The 16,897-nt window shown below is 39.8% G+C and overlaps 1 protein-coding gene across 1 annotated transcript in view; it reads left to right on the top strand.

Moving 5' to 3' along the window:
• Positions 1 to 11,523, top strand: part of DPYS (dihydropyrimidinase) — a 33,507-nt gene extending 21,984 nt beyond the window's left edge. The window contains exons 8-10 of the mRNA XM_063327379.1: positions 6,425 to 6,632; positions 9,725 to 9,830; positions 11,299 to 11,523. Coding sequence (XP_063183449.1) covers positions 6,425 to 6,632; positions 9,725 to 9,799 — 283 coding nt within the window. The 3' untranslated portion in view covers positions 9,800 to 9,830; positions 11,299 to 11,523. The remainder of the gene's footprint in view (positions 1 to 6,424; positions 6,633 to 9,724; positions 9,831 to 11,298) is intronic.
• The last annotated feature ends 5,374 nt before the right edge of the window (positions 11,524 to 16,897 follow it).

Below are 16,897 nucleotides of genomic sequence, written 5' to 3'. Positions count from 1 at the left end.
GAAACAAAAGCAACTGTAAAGACTGTTCCAGAAGGAGAGGGCAGACTAAGCAAGGAAAAGGGAATGTCACCTGTCAGCAAGTCAGTGTCCTCTATAGCTGATGCCTTTAGCTATTTGAAAGCAAGCAAGAATACAAAATCTCTTGGGCTTGTTTCAGAAATGCTCTAGCAAGGAATCTAAATACTGCAGTACCCAATTCAGGCTGTGGAAATAGCTGAGCATCCCTTGTAAAGTAGGGGCAGAAGGTGCTAAAGATCTCATAAGAGACATTTAGCTCCTGTCGGGTATTAGGGTTCGGTAAACTCACTGTAGCCTGTTGGATCCTTGCAAATAAGCCCTGGATCATGCCCCAAGATCAAACACCCATAGGGATAAAAAACCTGTCTCAAATGGAGTTTAACTTTCAAAGTTTATCCACTTCACTATGAAAACATGCAGCCTGGGAAACCTCACCCACCAGCTTTTTTCCACTTCTGAAATATAGCCTAAAAGTTAGCTACTTTTGAATGCAGAGGCAGAGCTGGCTGTGCAGGTAGCAGTCTCTCACCCCATCCTCCTGTCTCTTTGGCAGGCCCAGCGTGTGCCACTGGAGCTGGGCTCAGCCCTGGGCAGAGCAGTGATGGCTGCAGCCCCAAGCACACATCTGCTGGAGCAGGGTCCTGAGGTGAGGAAGAGAGGGAGGAAAAGGACACCTTACTCTGTAGTCTACCGGCTTTGATTTGACTATGACGTGACTAGGGAAGATGTGGTTTCTAGACCCTGTTTCCAGTGTTATGCATTTTAGGGGCAACAGTCACTGGATGCAAATCAGCAAGGAGTCGGAGTCCCCCAGTCTGCTGGCATATGTTCCCTTAATGCCTTTGTTTGCATGTAGATATAACCATAGATAAATCTGTTGCATTTGTTAGAACCAAAATCTTCAGCCTATGTCTGTCTCATTTGTAGTCAAGTCTTCAGCTTCAGAGGCTTAAGTGGAGACAAGTTACAACATTTAAGCACTCTTTGCCAAGCAACTGCCTGTAATTTTTTGTAACATGAAAGAGGAAGAAACCGAGATGTTAGCAGATGATTAGAATAAATAATGCCGCAACTGTCTTACTCTCTTGATGAATGAGCATAATTTTGAATACTAAGTATATGGATAACTGCATCTAGACACAATGAGGCAAAATGAAATAATGTGGCATACAAATAGGTATGCATAGGACAAGTATGTTCTGGCATTTTCAATAGCCCCACATTGTTTTGCACAAGTGCAAGCGTGTGCATGCATGAATGTACACTAATTCACTACAATCAGAGTTCCTGTCAAAAGCCTGTTATCTCAAATTAAGGGGACATGGAGAAAGAAACAATGGGCACAAATTAAAATACAGGAAATTCCATTTAAACATAAGAAATAACTTTTTTTTTGCTGTAAGGGTGATCAAACACTGGCACAGGCTGCACAAAATGATTTTGGAGTCTCCATCTCTGGAGGTACTTAAAACCTGACTGGACACGGCCCTGAGAAAGCTACTTTGGCTGACCCTGGTCAGAGCAGAGTGCTTGGAATAGATGATCTCCACAGATGCTTTCTAGCCTCAATGCTGTGGTTCTGTGAACTGTAGCAAAACAAGCCTCTCTGAGAGAGCATGATGTACGTTTCCCTAGTAACTTGCTGTCTCACAAAATGTCAGTTGTTCTCTTTAGACAACTGAATCTTAGAAATGTTACCAAAAATTTTTAAATCTTTTTTATTTTCTCCTTATATAACCTTGCCTTTTTCTCCCCGATGATCACTTCCAGATTTCTTTAGTCATTGAATAGACTAACTTGTATTTTCCTCTCTTTTTATGCTTTTCTGAAAGCTTAATTTCTCATTACAGTTTCCCTCTGCCCATTATGCAGTTTGACAATTTTCACTTTCATCCCATACCTGTTTGGAGTGATTGATAGGACCAGACTGATGGTATTGTTGACAAATAAGTTACTTACCATAATCAGAAAAATAATTTTGCTGTCATTCTCTACCCATCTTAAAATGATGAATTTTAGGAGTTATGATTGCATGAAATAAAGATCCCATCTCTCAAATGAGTCACTTGGACTCAGACCTCCCAAACATTAACTTCCTACCTCTTCTTGCACCTGTTATTTTATGCACAAATCTCCTCAATTCATATGGCTGCTCAAACTCAATGCTTATTAGAAGATATTTTTTTAAGAGGCTAGAAATACAACTTTACAAATAGTTGCCTGCATGTATTTGCATGTGCAGCAATTGCAATTCTTTAATATAAAATAGGGCATGCAGGTTTTAATCCACATTATAGGCTTATAGATAGCATTTTTGCACATAGATCTTAAGACTTTCTTCTTTTTCCTCTCTTTTTTTCCCCCCTCCTTTGCTTTTCTTTGTAATAAAACTGACTCTTTAACATTAACAAAGTTCAACTTAATTATCATTATAAATGAGTGGTGACTCAGGACAGCACAGAAAGGTGAACGATCTATTTATTTTTTTCTAGATTTTAGAAAAGCAGGTTAACATTATGGACAGTTCAAAGGCATCTGAAAATGATGTGAAGAGGCAACTCTCAAAGGCAGATACTATCCTCATCAAACTGGCATTTCTCACCTACCTGCAGCTCCCAAAAACTTACAGATACTGCACTGTAAACAGTGAGACAAGTCGCTTACAGCTCAAATACTCACTCTTACATAAGTTGGCTTTCTATGGCAGCTGTCAACGAAGCAGTTATTTTCTCTTCAACAATGGACTCAGGTCATTTTAGCTGCCTTTATTACTATATTTTTAATTAAGTAAGTAATTATAAAATAGGTGTCCTCCCTTTACTGAGATGTTGAGCAGCTATTCTCGCCTCTGGGCAGTTGACTACAGCATTCCTTCATATTCCTGTACTTGGAATTTTTAAACAAAACGGTGTGAGGTATGCTCTAGTTTCCATTGAAAGTCATAACATTCTTCATTTTCTTATGCTCACCTTGAAAATTAAAGTGATAATCCTCACAGCAGTCAAAGTTTAGGTCCTAGAGCTCACTCTAGTCCAACAGATCTACCTTCACTGGGCTGATGTAGCTTCCTGTCCTATGCATTATGAGGGGTAGAAGATCACCCTAATGTCTAATGGTTTCCCTCATCCAGTTCCCCTTCCTGCCTGTATTGATATGTAATGTCTGTAATGTGTATGTACAAATAATGACTGTAACTCATTATTTAGTACTTCAGGCTCTGACTGAAGCATAGACATGTTTATGATGCCCCTGGGTTGTGTTTGACTTGAAATGAAAACTGGTGCCTCTAACTCCTTAACAAAACTTCAGGGCACAACTTTTGAGCTGACCACCTGCACAGTCTTGAATTTCACCCTACAGCTTGCTGCACTAGGCTAATCTGATGGTCTTTTCTAAATTTCAAACTTCAGTTTGCAGTTTATTTACATATAACATTCTAGGAGTGGTGTAAAGCCCTTTCTCACCTGGAGCATAAATAAATACAGGCTTACTAGTCACTGAATCCTCACACAGTCAGAGAAAATCTGGTAATTGCTCTTAGACTAAAATAATAGCTATTTGACTGTAGTAGTTGGACAGAAGCACTGTATTGAAAAAAAGACAATTCCAGAAGCATGTCTTCCTCTTTGGTACTAAAGGAATGTCAATTTTTACATTCATAGCCTAAAACCTTTTGCAAGATAGGTGTATCAGAAGCAGCTGAAGTCAGTTACATGGAAACACTGACGTAAGCAGGAACGAAACAGGGCCTGATGTCTTTGCAGTATCCTCTTTGTAGAGGAGAATGTTCTTTTCGATATTGAAGAAATCATTCTCATCTCAGTCTCCATTTGAGAAAGGGCTGCTTGAAACAAGAGCCACTGTAATTTATAAACAGAATTAGAGAATTTTACAAATTTTATAAAACAAAATCCAATACAGGTTTTTGAAGCCTGGAGTCAGAATCTGCACTCTCATGTTGACTAATCCCTTACGTCAGGCATCACATAGGATGCTGGAGACAGCTGTTACATTATACTTCACTACGATGGCAGTCTTCTTTTCTTGGATAATAAGTAGGTTACAGCTGTTCTTGTCATTAGCTGAGTGGTCAATAGCATTCAGATGTTTGGAGCAAACATTGAAATTTTGTTAAGATTCCCAGCAAGCTGCCTGCTACTGAAACAGCTGGTACAGCAGGAAACAGTCTGTTGCAGAAGGATACTGTCTAGTTCTGTTTTAATTGGTTGGTCACTCGCTACCAGAAACTTTCACTGCCATTGATAACGTCAAAGGGTTAAATCACAGACGAATTTTGGTGATCTACATCAGGGACAATACACTTCACCTTCAGGAAGGGCAGTGCAGTCTAAGACTTGTTTCAACAGAAGAGTTATAAATGAGTTCGATACAAGTTTCTTGTTGAGGCAAGCTCTGGGAAATGTGTTTTGTCATATTGTAAGGTTTATCTGTACAAATGGATATTTCTTTTAAATGTGCTAACTCCCATTCCTTTTGTATCTTTTTATGAAGGACATACTTACCTCTGAGTGATCCTGCTGTAGCACATTTAAACAGCTCATATGTTGAGTTAAAGGATCTTGCTTATTTTTCTGTTAGTTTGCTCAAATTACCTTTCCCATTTTTAATTTCAAGTCCCTGCGCTATTGTGCAAATAGATATGATGTATACCCAGCGAATGCTAAAGATAATTATATTACAATTGTTCTTATTTACTGTTCTAGCAATTGGACCCATAAGGATAGTACAATAAGCTAGAGGAATATGTTCACAAACTCTTTGTAGGGCTATTCTAACACCCGCGGATATAGTTGTTCCACAGCGTTCATAGGACTGGTGAATGCAAGAGAGGTCTGACTTCTATTGCTCACTCTTTCCACTGTGAACCTACAAGATGATGCTGATACTGGTGAGCAGGCATGCATAATTTTTCTGCCCAATGTGTGATGGATAAGGAAAAGGATTTATTCCTATGGGGAGATTGGCCATATACAGCCTTTGAAAAGTGAGTTGCCACCAAGATTTAAATGTAGCCCCTAGTAGAACCAGTTATTCTAAGTTCAGCAGAACGATACGAAAGGAAAATGAAGTATCCTTCCACAAATTCTTTTTTCCTCTATATAAATAATCATTTGAAATACTTGATACGTGATTACTTTTGAACATGGCTATAATTCAAGAAAGATACAGGTTTTGTTGGGGTTTTGACATTTTGATAAGGATGTTAACTAAAGTTTTAGAAAATTCTTCTCCAAGTACATCAATATTTTAATCTCTTAATATTTCATATTAGTTTTTACTTTGATAATTCTTTTGCAAAAGATGTGGTCTCTGGAATAATGTTAATGCTGTATATGCATGATCGGTTTTTGGTTGTGTGAGCACCCATTCTGGAAAACACTGACGGCTAGCCAAAAGCATGATGGTTCCTTCTTTTCAGAAATTAAAATGACAGTAAAAATACCAACTGTCCAAATTATTTTTTAAAAAATAAAACTGTAGATCGGAAACAGGAAGTTAATTAACTAAAATTCAAAATCTTGTGACCCATTTTACATACAGTAAGATAGTAAGTATCTCAGTAGGGAAAACAGATAATAAAGGAAGTATACTCAGCCTGCAATTCCAGATGCTAATGTCAGCTCTAGCATTGGCTCTGCTTTTCACGTAGCCAGTTAGGGTTGGAGAAATTGGCTAGAAAAATGCTGATCATAAAGAATGAGGTCTATGCATAAATGAAACAATAATACTGTAGCTCAAATGAGTACTGTTGAGGTCTAAAATTATAATTTGCTTAATACCCTTGGAGGAAAGGTGTGTAGAAGTGTGATGTTGTCATTATTATTTAGCAGCATTGAGATATTTGCGTGGTAATCCAAATGGCTCAATCCAACTCACATTAAAAGTTACAAAAATTCATTGTCATCTACTGACTTTCCAGTGAAATAGTCTGTGTTATTCGTGAGTCTCAATCTTTGAAACATTGCAGCCATACTTTTCAAACTTGAAATTGCAAGTCATTCTAGCTAAAAGGTCAGAGCTTTTTCTGACCTTACCATGTGTAGATATTTGCTTGGCAAGGCAGAATGAAATCACGTTATCCAAATAAAATACTACAACCTGATTTTTTCCCCACTAATCTCTTCCTAGTGGAAAATTTTGCGTTTCAAGGCTGCAAAGTTCTGTCCTTTTGACTCCCCCTTCATTCTTTTGAAATGCAATTACTGTTCAATGAAATGTTAATGCTCTATCCTATTTTTACAGCAGTTCCATGATGTACTGTACAATGTCGTAGTTTAATAATGCTACTAAATTTTCTTCCTTTATCAATTTCTCAAAATTTTAAAATGAAGTAAAATGCAAGGATGATAGTAATTTTATGTATTGTTTTGTTTTGTAAACACAGGACAATATCTGCAAAGACACATCACCAGGCCAACAACTTCAATATATTTGAAGGAATGGTCTGCCATGGAGTCCCAGTTGCGACAGTTTCAAGAGGCAAAGTGGTTTATGAAGGTGGAGCTTTCAATGTCATAGCAGGAGAAGGCAAATATGTCTCCCGTCCACCATTCCCTCCATATGTCTACAAACGAGTCAGGCAGCGGGAGCAGGTTAATTAAACTAATAAATCTCTATAATGCTTTGGACAACATGAGGATAACTAGCTCTTGGGAAGAGAGGTTTGGGGAATCAATGGTAATTTTCCTTACTAATCAAAATCTGCCAAGGTGGGAGGAAATGAAACTAAGGACTCAAATTTATAGTTCTTTATCTCACAGAAAAATACCATAGCCTAGTTCCTGCTTTTAGGGTAGTCTGTATAGCTCATAAACTAAGCCTGGGTACTTTTTAAAATAAACACTTCCCACCTGAAATAAAGGTGGACAGAGTTTTGCTCATGTGTAATCTGACTAACTGCTAGATTTCATCACCGATTTCACTGAAAATCAGAGAGGCTTAACATCATATGCAGGAGAAATCTTATACTGTGGCAGAAATCGATAATTCTCTAATTCGTTCAAGGATCAGATGTTTGGAGCTAAACCCTGTAGAATTTTGAACACTTGGCTCCGTTCCAGCAAGAATGTGTTAAAAGCTGAACATGTGCAAAGTGCACTGCTGGACCAAGCAAGATAGCTCTGTTCAAGCTTGTGTTCTATATTTTTTTAAAGAGGAATGTTGCAACATACATGAAGATTAAATTTTCAGTAAATATTTACCATGGAAGCATTTATGAAGCATGCTTTTGACTCCTTAGTGTTACTTATTGTGTGTAGGATTTTCAACGCACCCAGACTAAGTATATTTTAAAATCACAACCTGAAGCAGTGGGATTCACTGCAGGACCTAAAAGTTGAATCAGACGAGCATCCATGTGAGATATGGCCCTTTGAAATTCTTCCAAGATAATTCTGTATGTTTCTTCCTGCTGTTGTCTTTATGGACTGAGAAAGGCATGTAAATGTGGCTAAGTGAGGCTTTCCTTCAAAGACCACGCTTTCACAGGAGCTGGTGGGCTGTGTGCAAGTTGATGCACACAACAGAGTGGATAGGCAGGGAAGTCCCCTCATGAGTGCACAGTTTTTCCCTGGGAACTGAGAGCAGAAAACAGATGATTGCATTTTTGCATTTTCCAAACATAAAGGAACACTTTTTTTTTTTTTTTGAAACGAGTACGAGTTAGTGTAAATTAGATAAACTAGAGATATTTTTATTTGCATTATGCTAGCATCTAACTGCTCACCTACAGTAGACTCATTCTGTATTTTTACAGATTCTCTTTGCAGTGTTTCTCTTAGAAATCATAGTCCTTTGGATCTGTCTCCAGTGCAGTATGCATCATGCACAAAGTTGTATGTGCTTGTAAATCTGTTTAATCCACTGGACATTGAAAATATTTGGTACTTTGTTAACGAGGGCTGCTTATTATTACAGCACTTTCATTGTTATGCAATGTTGATCTCTTTGACTTTTAATGCAAAATAAATGCCATGTAATGGTAACAGAAACTAGCTATTGAAACCAGATTTGTACTGGCATTATACCAGCAAAACTTGGGGCATTCCTTTTCATGCAAGAGAACATGCTGCAGTTATTAAATGATAATTAGGTTCTTCCTCAAGCATAGCCGAGTCTTACTGACTCCAGATCCTGGCTTCTCTGCTGAAGACTTATATCCCATGTTAGAAGAAGATGATTATCAAAACTAAACTAAAATTTAAGAGAAATTTGATAATTATAGAATTCTGAAAGGCTTCAGTGAATGTGGTAGTTTCGATCTCCCATCAAAGCTGCAGAGAATTTTCCCTTAATCAAAACATAAGTGCAAACTGTTTTCAGAAGTGATTTTTCAACCAGCTCAATCTCCTGTAGCCAGCAGCTATGATGGTGGATGGTACATGCCCATACAAGGCAGGATTCTCTTTGTTTCACTGATGTTCATTAACCTCTCTTACCTGTATTAATCACAGAATCACAGAATCTTCATGGTTGGAAAGGACCCTTAAGATCATCAAGTCCAACCAAACAACCTACAGTCTCTGTCACTAGAGCATACCCTGAAGTGACAAATCTACATGTTTCTTAAACACCTCTAGGGATGGTGACTCAACCACCTCCCTGGGCAGGCTGTTCCAGTGCCTGACCACTCTTTCAGTAAAGTGATTCCTCCTAATATCTAATCTAAACCTCCCCTGTCGCAACTTCAGACTATTTCCTCTGGTCCTGTCATTATTCACCTGGGAGAAGAGGCCAACACCCACCTCTCTACAGCCTCCTTTCAGGTAGTTGTAGAGGGCAATGAGGTCTCCCCTCAGCCTCCTCTTCTCCAAGCTAAACATGCCCAGCTCCCTCAGCCTCTCCTCACATGACCTGGTCTCCAGACCCCTCACCAGCCTGGTAGCTCTCCTCTGGACCCGCTCCAGCACTTCAATGTCCCTCTGGTACAGAGGGGCCCAGAACTGAACACAGCACTCGAGGTGAGGCCTCACCAGTGCCGAGTACAGAGGCACGATCACTTCCCTGCTCCTGCTGGCCACGCTATTCCTGATACAAGCCAGAATGCTGTTGGCCGTCTTGGCCACCTGGGCACACTGCTGACTCATGTTAAGCTGGCCGTCCACCAGCACCCCCAGGTCCTAAGAGCATCACTGGAACATGTGATTACTTTATCAAGAACAAGCTTATAGCTTGAACATGCAGCTAGTCAGCTGTTCTGGAGAGCGGCTCAGGTGTGTGTTCTCTGTACCTGTTCTCTCCTGGGATATCCTAAATAGCCGAAGCAAGATTAAAAAAATATACAGAAACAACCAGATTAATTGATTTATTATATTAGCATATCCTAATTATTTATGTGCCATAATCTGTGTGGTTTTGCCACTCCAAGATCTGTTTGGACTAAGGACAAGAGAAGCATCAATACAATGAGGTGGAGCATGGTCAGTTGCTTCTTTAAAAAAATAGGTTTTGAATTGCTTTGTTACGGTGCTGAACAGATTGAGCACTCGGCTCCTTATGAAAGCTGAGAATTGAACTGTTTAATGCCAGTGTGAGGGAACTTTTTAGGGGAGGGGTTTGACGAAAGTGTTGAGATGCATAACATACAAAGCTGGGTTATCATAGGGCTGCTGTTTTCATTGTGTCAAATTAGCAGTTGCAAGGGGAAGAAACATAATAGTGAAAGATTTGAAATATTTTATTGCAGGTCTGTCAGCCTGTTCCTGTTAAGAGAGCACCATATACAGGCGTGGCCTCAGCAATACCCATCGAACGAAAATAACAGGCCCACTCCCCAGCTTTGGCTCTTGCAGGTAACTGTCTCTTTTCATTAGTGAAAATTACTTTACTTAATTTTTCTCTGAAACTTCAAGGAAAAAAAAGGTGCAGTGGGCCTTCTAGCTTGTGACAGGCTTGTCTGAAAGAAGCCCTCTCAGAAGCTGAGTTGTCTTGGTATCTTTAAATTTGATGAAAACATGTGGCAGCCCAGGTATGGAGGACCTCTTTCTGACTGGAGCCTCATTTAAAAATGTCAGTTGAGAGAAGCAAATGGAGTTTAACTGCTAGATTGAGACATGGGTATGAAGGCCCATAGAAAAAGCGACTTCAGTTAGCACCAGGAGTACAAACAAAGCATAAATATTTGGCTTTCAAATTTACAGAAAGAAAACGTGTGAAAAATTAATTTCTCTAGTGTCGCTGTGTTACAGAAAACTCTCCACCAATTGTGATAGATTTGTTTTGCAAGGACAACAGCTGTCTTCATGCAATAGAGGCACTGCAGTCAATGCCAGCAGTGCTCTAATGGATGCTTGAGCTACTGTAAGGCTCAGTGCTGCTAACAAGGGAATAACACTCGATGTCTCCCTTTCCCTCCTCTCCAGTGTCCACAACGCATAGCTTGCTTATAGATACTCCCTCACCTGTATATACCCTGGTGCTCAGTAGACCTTTCTGTGAGATGATTTAGTTGCTAAGCCAGCAGAAAACAATTAGCTTCCTTTTTCTGGATTGGTCTTCTGTTGGCTTAGTTGGTTGAACTGTCTCTCAGAAGAACCTAGCAAGAATCAATGCAGTGCAACACAGGGGTGGGATCAGGCAGCTGGGGAGAAGGACTAGGTGATGCCACCCCACTCTTTAACTGTTTAACAAGAAGAAGAAATGCTCCAGGAAAAAGTAAAAAAACTGAGACTTACATCACAATTGAGACATGGTGCTGCTGTACGCCAACTGCAGCTGAAATGTCTTCTACAGCAGGGGAGTTGATTTACATGGGTCAGGAGGACAGTGAGGGGCAGTAAGCATGACAAAATCCAGGCTCAGTTTTTGGGGGCGTATGTGTACCAACAATGAAATCAACTAGTTTGAGAAATGATTTCCCAATAGATGGATGTAAAACCCCAGTTGCACCTCACATAAAATGGGTCTGTTCTTAGTGCTAATTAATATGAGGACATGAACAAACCTGCAATGGTGGGGGGGTGGAATTAGCTTGTCCACATTTCATTGTATCATTCCTTTAAAGCTCCCTCACAGTGAACCTCATCCAGGGCATCAGTAGCAGCAATAGAGTGCAGCAGGCTATTTGTTTCCCCGTCAAAAGGGAGAAAGCTTTTGTAATAGAGAGGACTAAAGGCGAAGCTGCAATAGAGTGAGGGAGCAATAATCATTCTTTCTAGCTCCTAGCACACTTTCTCCATTATTACCTCTCTGAGTGACAAATTGCAAAGCAGAGATTTTCTTTTGAAAGATTATATCATATTGTCTTTTTCTTCTCTGTAGATAAAAAGCAAATGAAAATGACTCTGCTGTCCCCACCAAAGCAGTGCATTCTGGGTCCAACAACCAATCCACAATCAACTTCACAAGAGCCAACATGAATCGACAATAACCAATAAACATTATGCTGTGCTTCTGGATGAAAGTTGTCATTGCCGTTTCTTTTTAAAAGGAATTTTGTTATTAGAACTGGAAAATTCTTTTTAGAAAATGGAATAATAATAAAATAATAACTACAATTATAATGTGGCAGCAGTTCTGTAGGTTCTTAAGTTTGGGAATGGTATTTCTTAATGTTTATCTTTAGAAGGTATCAGCTAACCTATAAAGTCAAAGCAACGAGAAATGGTATTTAGGCACATTTTCTACATTCTTGCTCTGTTAGGTCACATGAGGTAAATCCTATTTCTTTAATTTCATGTGCTAGGAAGATCTCTGTTGTGTCTAACAATGCAGAGAATTCTAATCGCAGATACTGAATTTGATTTTTTGTTTTTTCTTTCCTGGAAGGGGTCAGGTACAGAAAAATGCCAGTTCAGAGGAACCGTCACTATTTTAGAGCTTCTGCTACATCTCCCGGTCTTTAAAGGAGTTTATACATTTTGTCCCTGCCAGCTGCACTGTCAAGCCTCTATTGGTGTGTTCAAGTATTTCCTTTGCTACACCCTAGCCAAACCTATGCTAACCATACTGGTGAACTCACCTACAATACTATTTTGTGTTCTCACTTTATGGAGAGATGTACAACCATAACTTGAAGGCTTATGATGTGGGATCATCAGAGAAGAGAGTAATGCATTAATTAAAAATGTTTGACTGCAAATGTGAGGTTTATCTCAATTTAACTAATACTTTGGGTTTTGTGGGACAAGATTCCTAATTTAAAAAGAAATCTCATTTGCTCAACTTATCTGATTTCCCATTTGAGAAGTAACTGTATTCTTAGAAGCGTGACTCTCTTACCATGCCTAGACAGCTTTTGCCTCAGAAACCTAGAATGTTGTTTAAAGTTGCATTTTCACATGTGATAGCCTTTCTTTTTAAGCAATTGCCACTGGGGAATATTTAAGAGAGAAATGAGGCTCACACAAAAACACCTGTACAGTGAGTTTATTCTCCTATATGTAGAAACAGTATAACCTGTATATCTGTGCAACCCATGGGCCAAACAGGCAGAGAAAAACATTCATATTTTAAGATACAGAAAGCATATGATAATTGCTGTTATTTTTGATTTGACAGTGGAAGGCAGACTTGTTCCTGCTGTATTGATAGGCATACAGTGATGTATGAGTTTGGATGAGAAACAAACTCCAACCAGGTCAGTAGTTCTTGTGTCTCTAAAGAAAAAAGGAGAATTTTCTTTCTAAGATGACGGAGGATAACCATGGTGATGTTCAGGAAGAGCACAGGTTCCCATTTCTCAGATTGTCTTTGGGGCAGCAGAGAAGCAGAACCAGGCACCCAGCACTATTACAATGACTATTGCAAGGGAATGGAGTTCACTGTTCAGTGTAGACTTCCACACTGCAGTGGTCTGCATCTGAGTTTGTTGTCTAGTCTCCCTCTGTAAGCAACAGAGAGAAAGGTGCCCCTGCAACACTGTTCATCTCTGCATCAAGATCTAAAACAGTCTAGATGAACCTGTCCAGAGTTTTTCTCCTTTCAGATGAGATGAGTAGTTTTCTTGCAATGCCAGTTTGTCTCCATTGACTACAAAGAGAATACAGTGTGACTAACTAGTGCAGATGTCTACTCTGCAGCTGCCTTCCACCTAGTCCGTCTCTGCGTCTCAGAGCTGGAACTTCCTGGTACGAAGGATGCCCGCCTGTTCTTAAATTTTGTCTTGTCAAGAGTGCTTGTCAAGCAGGAATCCATTCTTTTGAATTAATCTTTTGCTACCCTGGAAGAAGAGCAGAAATTTGGGAGGAGTAGGGGAAAAAGCAAGGGGGAGAAAGGACCTATTTCTACTTTAACAATATCTTATACTTGTATGCAGTATTTCATCTGAGACTTCGGGTTTTAACAATAATTAGAGCCTAGCAACTGCATGATATACCTATGAGACAAGCAAATATAATTAGAGTAAATTTACAGTTGTGAGAACTATGGATGCTCAAAGCCCTGCAATCACTCAAGTGATTGAATATATGTAGTTGCCTGATGTTTAACATCCAGTGTTGGCTTAAGTGAGTTGCTCAAGGCCAAAATGACTCAAATATCACAGAAATGAAATCCAAGAGTAAAGGCTGCCGGTCCTTTGGATACTGTGGATGTGCCCAGGACTTTCAAATTTCCTTTGGGCTCTTGGGACACCTACTGAGATCAAAGTGATACAAAAGACTGCGGATCATGAAAGCCCAAAGGAATAAAGTGAGTGATTTTTCTCAAAACAGATGTTTTCACAGTGTGATAACAGCAAGTAGTTTTATGAGTTATATAAACACCCATTTTGTAAACTGAGCTCTCCAAACCGTGAAAGTGTAATCTGTGGAAAAATGTGTAATCTTTTTTAGGTTTCCTACAGATTTTTGTTAGATTAGAAATGAGGAAGCTTCTCCCTGTGCAATTAGCAGAGAGAGTTCCTGATCCCTGTGTTGGTATTTACTGCTCTGTACCATGGATTATACTCCTCGTAGGAGGTATCCTTTGGATTTTGTTCTTAACAAACACCTACTTTTTAATGCCAATGACTTTTTTAACTATTGTGCAGATGTCACAGAAAAAATTATCTGTGTATTTGAAATGGGATTTACACCAAAGCACATTCTGTATTTTTACATCCTTGAGTGCAACAAGTTATTGAGGCTGTCAAGTTTATGAAATTTATCAGTATTTGTTTTGCCATGACACATGCAGGCCCTAGGACCTGAATCCTGCTACAAGGTGACAAGTAATAATAGCTCTTGAGAAACTGTGTGACATCAAAAATATTTCAGGTGTGCTATTCAGGCACTACTATTAAAGTTGAGACTGTCAGGCTCCAAATCCCTGCTATCCTTTTTCTTTTTCCGCTTATGTGGGGCACACTATAATGGTGGTATCTTCACAGGGATATAATTTTCAAACTGCCCAGGTCCCTATTCCAAAACACTGGTAATAAGTTACAGCAGAGCCAAGCACAGTAGGATATTTTTTCTAGTGGGCATGTAGTTAATTTGGGATGAAACAGGATTATAAAATGCATTTGTGTCAGCACAGGTCCGGAACTGGAGCACTGGAAGGAGCACTGAGTGGTTTCTCAGTCCTGCCTCAGCCTCTAGACACTGACAAGACTTCTGAATTTGTCCTACAACCTCATCCCAGATATCATTTTTCATTACATTCTCACAGAATTGTTGCTGGGGCTGTGCTAGAACTGTAGTCCTAAAACAACAGACGCCCCGCATTAGGTTGGAAAGCTGGTTTAGAGGTGACTTTTGCAGGACAGTTTCCTTGAGCTTTTCACGGGGAAGTTAGACAACAGTTGCTTTCCCAGATGTTTGAATCCTACCTCATTTAGCTAGAGTCTGCAGGCTTCTCCAGCACCTGTTGAGAAAAATGTTTGCTTTCTTTGATTCTTTTTGGTCACTCAGCAAGAGTGGACTATCTCTGATTGCTTTGAGAGGTGGCATTGCTGCATTAAACCCCTTTTTCTCTGAAGCAATGCATCTCAGTACACAGGAGCCAAGGATTTGTTTTGTCAAGGCTGAAACACAGAACAGCCTTTCCTTGCTTAGCAATTCTCTTTGAGATTCTGCTGGTTTCCCCTCTGCTTTTGCGTGGGAAGGTGAAGACTCAAATACATTGTTAAAGTAAGGAAAAAATGCTGTTAACCACATTTTTACGGCTCTCTCCAGACAGTGAGAAATTTGGGATCTTTAGTACCCCATTCTCCCTGGTGATGTAGATTCCAGGGGCAGAAGCACAGAAGGAATTTGGAAGGTCTAATCCTGCCATACCTAACATTGCTTTCTTCCCCTTCGTTTGCCAGCGAAATCCTCATATGGCCAATATGTATTTATTGTCCAGTTGTCTGTTGGCTATCGTGTCACTGCCTGTGAAGAACTCATGGCTGTGGTGCAAGCACACACAGCTGCAGTGCTTCTCCCTTCAGCCTGAAGTACCTGGGGATCTCCGCAGAGCAGCAATACTGGGGCATGTAGCTTTACTGGGCCACTGGAGGGCAGGGCTGGTATTATATATCAGGAATGAGATGAGAAGGAAGGATCTTACTGTCATGCACAGCAGCACCCATGAAGCTAGTTCACACATTTTAAAGTCTGTGCCCATAAAGTCGACAATAACCTCCCCATTTTCAGGCTTTATTTCATCACCAGCAGAGTGATCCTTTGATCCTTACTTTCCACTTTTGCGATGTAAAACAGAACTACAGTGAAGGCTTTGCCTGTTCATTTCTTCTTTAATTGCAAGGGTCTCTGGGCTATTTAAACTGTGGTGAAAACAAAGTGAGTCAGTGTGACAACATTGACAGAGCAGGGATCAGGGTGAAAGCAGCTGTAAACCAGCATCCCCTGACTTGGCACACCCAGCTGCTCGCATGAAATACTGCAAGAAAACTAGCACAGATGAAAAAAATGAAGCAGCCTTTAGTTTAGCTGTGAAGAAGGCCAAGTTCAGGGGTATGGGGTGATGATAAGAAGAGCTCCATAAACACGGCTGTTGAAAGGAAACTGCCTTGTTTGTATTGTGCTTCAGGAGGGTCAGAACTACTAGCGTGTCTCTCTGAATTATCTTCACAAGACAATCAGGTCAGCCTTTCATTAATTTTGCAAACCGGATTTGATCCAATTGGGGGATTTTTCACAGTAAATCAAACAGCTTCTGCACTGGTGAAGGACGTTTAGAAAGGAAGTTGAGCTCTGCGGTGGGCTGGGGGAAGGAAAGGGACAAATGAGTCAAAAGCCAAATCCAGACTTCTCCTCAGACTCTTGTTTTGAGTGCTGGTGATATATGAATACATTTCTGACAAGCCCTAGAGAGGCCGTTAGAGACAATGTCCAGTAACATAAAAGATATTAAAAATCTCCATTATGCCAATAAATTAATAAATAAAACCCTTAATTTCAACTGTACCTCTAGTTCACTTGTGCTCAGCAGAAAGAAAAAATACATGCTTTCATGTATGAGGAAGAAGCAGAAGAAAACATACCGAAAGAGGAAAGAAGATTTTGAATGACAAAGATAAGGGAAAAGAACCAAAATAAAATGTAGGAAATGTGACAAAAGGGTAGGCAAGAAGAGGAGCAGAAATAGTTGTGGATGGAATACTGATTTTTTTATTGTAACTTGTAGAGGGTTTGTTTTTTTAGAAAAAAAAAGAAAAAAAAAAGAAGAAAAAAGAACAATGTAATCATGTGGTTGAGGGTTATGGTAAACAGAGAGGCCAAAGGGAATAGCTGAACAACTTGCAGAGGAGACAGATGAAGATAAACAAATCCCTAGACTTCCCCAGCTCACAGGACAGAAACACACACAATGTGAGAAAATAGAAACCAAGTAAGGTCTGCGGAGAATGAGAGGTATGTCTTTGTGTAATGCCAAGGGAGAGACAGACTTGCCGTTTCATCTGTGCAACTAAAGAGGACCTCAATTTACTGGG

This window comes from Chroicocephalus ridibundus, chromosome 2 (genome assembly GCF_963924245.1).
Source record: "Chroicocephalus ridibundus chromosome 2, bChrRid1.1, whole genome shotgun sequence".
Lineage (NCBI taxonomy): Eukaryota > Metazoa > Chordata > Aves > Charadriiformes > Laridae > Chroicocephalus > Chroicocephalus ridibundus.
This window is presented reverse-complemented; position numbering and strand designations above follow the sequence as displayed.